Source organism: Sceloporus undulatus, chromosome 1 (assembly GCF_019175285.1).
Source record: "Sceloporus undulatus isolate JIND9_A2432 ecotype Alabama chromosome 1, SceUnd_v1.1, whole genome shotgun sequence".
Classification (NCBI taxonomy): domain Eukaryota; kingdom Metazoa; phylum Chordata; class Lepidosauria; order Squamata; family Phrynosomatidae; genus Sceloporus; species Sceloporus undulatus.
The window spans coordinates 254,446,433-254,449,152 of NC_056522.1; the positions used below are offsets into that span (position 1 = coordinate 254,446,433).

Sequence of the window (2,720 nt, forward strand, 5' to 3'; positions counted from 1 at the left end):
CTTCACTAAATTTAGCATCTGGGACAGATCCTTTAAAATTCAGATTAAGACCCAAGAAAGTCACACCGCAACAGAATTTTGCTGGCAGCCACCCCACCTATGTTGCTTCAAGACCGCAGTGTGAGATTAATTCTGATTTCACACATACACACATACATATGAAAAGTCCAGTATTTCATACTGATCCCTTGAAACAGGGATATATAATTGGAGTGATGGGCATGTGTCCTCTATTTTTTTGAAGATATGAACTTGAATTACTGGAATATTAGCCACTGTGTTTGACCAAGGAGAAGTGACTCACATTCTCCAGTACGGGACCAGACTTTGAAAGTCACATCCTCCAGTATGGGACCAAACTATGAAGCCAAAATACAGTGAAGAAACCTGACAGGAAGAGAACTATTAGAAATGTTATGTTGAGGAGAGTTCTGTGGATACCATGGGGTGCATCTATTCTATAGAAATAATGCAATTTGTAGTTTTACATGGTCTTTAACCTTCTCTGTTAAAGAGTGCTGGTGCCTCGGAAAAATGTAAATCCCAGAATTCTGTAGGATGGAGCCATGGCAGTTGAAGTGTTACAAACTGCAATATTCCTTCAGTGTAGTTGCACCCATGGACTGCCAAAAAGATTACTGGATGGGTCCTAGAACAAATCAAGACTGATCTCTCCTTACTGCAATGACTAAACTGAGGCTATTATGTTTTCTGCATACTGGTTGAAATTTTGTTAGGCATTTATGATGTCACAAGCTATACGTAGGATTTCATAACCATTTCAGGTTCACATTTTTGATCTTGCCACAACTGCAAATGCCCCTAAAACATATGTAAAAAGTTAGGCAGTCATCTAGAGCAAATGTGTTCTGTGTCACTGATAAGCAGGCAATGAAAGTTGTCATATCCTGTCCTCTTCTTCCAGCAACCTGCGGTGAGACAGGAAGTGGTGACATGATCCCATATGGGTCCCTGCTTCTGCTTGTCACACTGCTGCTCATTGGTGGGAGAGGGCAGGATGCACCCTGCTTCAGCATCCTGCTCACCAGAACCACATAACTCCATCTTGGCAAGATTTGTTCAGAGGGGCTTTGCTTTTGCCTTCTTTTGAGGCTGAGCAAGTCCAAAGTCACCTAGTGGATTTCCATCACTGAATGGGGATTCAAACCTTCTCTCCAAAGTCATAGTCCAATGCTCAAATGATTACACCATATAGATTATCACACCAGCAAAGAAAGATGGGAGCAAAGTGGTATGCGCCCATCAATATCGCATGATAACACTAAGATTATCACATGATGTTGTGCAACGTCACGATTATCCCACAATTATCCCATAAATAAAGAGGAATTCTAGCACTGCTTTTTATTCACAGGGATTTTCTGTTAATAAAAAGTGGTGCTAGAATTCCTCTTTATTCAGAGGATAATTGCAATATCATGTGATAATCTTCCCATTATCATGCAATATTGACGGGAGTATACCATTATGCTCCTGTCTTTTTTGCCAGTGTGATAATCTCACACATTGGCTCAAGGAAGGCATGCCCCTGTGTTTGAAAGACCTGAGAAGGGATATTGATGACTGAGGCCCATGGAGGTCAGTCACCACAAACTAAATCTTACTTAAAGGCAAATGACAACAAATTAGAAAATATGTGATCTGTAATGCAGGATCAACTTAAGAAACTGTAGTGTAATGGGAACATCTTCCACAGCAATAAGGTAGTGTCCTCAGCCACATCTAGGCTAGTTTAGGGGCAGGGCAGGATACGTTGTGTGGCTCATGCAGTATTCACTGAGAGATGGAAAGAGCTGGTGAATTCAGGAGTAGCAGCTGTAGAAATGTCATCACGGCCTCTCAGCCACCAATGCTCTCCAACAGCTGCTACCTGATGCGGTCACCTCACTCTCCCTATAGCCGATATAGGTCCTATAGCCAGACCTACTATAGTGATGTAAATGCTTGCACTGACACTAGGCATACTGGTTACAGTGTACATGTCTAGAGTCTCATACTGCTTTGGCATAACTGTGCATTTCACAACTTGTGTTTACAGTGGACAGGAAATGCTCATTGTTTCTCACTAGGAAAGACTTTGTTCTCAAACCAAGGAGGATATGACTGAAATGTAGTGGCAAGGATTTGTGTGGCCTTTCATATATTCATAGACTACAACTCCCATTAGCCCCAGGCAGCATAGCCAGTGGAGAGGAATGATGGAAATTACTATTTGACAAATTCTGGAGCGGCACATATCTTCCAGCCTTGATTTAAAACATGGTGGATTAATGTCTCTTTCTCTGATCTCCTGCTCTATTGCCACAAATACATCATTCTTTGACATGTTTATAGCTGCTTCCTTCCAAAAGCAGTTCTTAATTAAAATGATCCTTTTGTAGTCAGCAGGAGATAAGAGAAATGGACACAGACTGGGAAGACATTGGCTAACACAGATGGTATTCACTGGATTCATTCTATTGTGTCTAACAAGAGAAAGTTCAGGCCAGAAATATTAATGTATTGTGTAGTTTTGCAGTTGGAGATCATACAATTAGTTTTCTTCTCCTTATCAAACTCTCCTGGGTACTTTTTAGAAGAAAAAAAAAAAACCCGTACTGTGGAGACTATGAATGCACTCCTTCAGCTTAATGGTCCCAAGTCTCACAACAAAACAAAAAGGGAACTTCCCAAGGATTTGCTCCTTTGGGTGCTTCCAC

General features: G+C 41.2%; 1 protein-coding gene across 1 annotated transcript in view; it reads right to left on the bottom strand.

Annotated features, from left to right (window-relative positions):
• Nucleotides 1-1,595, bottom strand: part of LOC121936213 (olfactory receptor 5B12-like) — a 9,899-nt gene extending 8,304 nt beyond the window's left edge. Inside the window, exon 1 of the mRNA XM_042478196.1 lies at nt 1,586-1,595. Coding sequence (XP_042334130.1) covers nt 1,586-1,595 — 10 coding nt within the window. The remainder of the gene's footprint in view (nt 1-1,585) is intronic.
• Nucleotides 1,596-2,720: the final 1,125 nt, after the last annotated feature.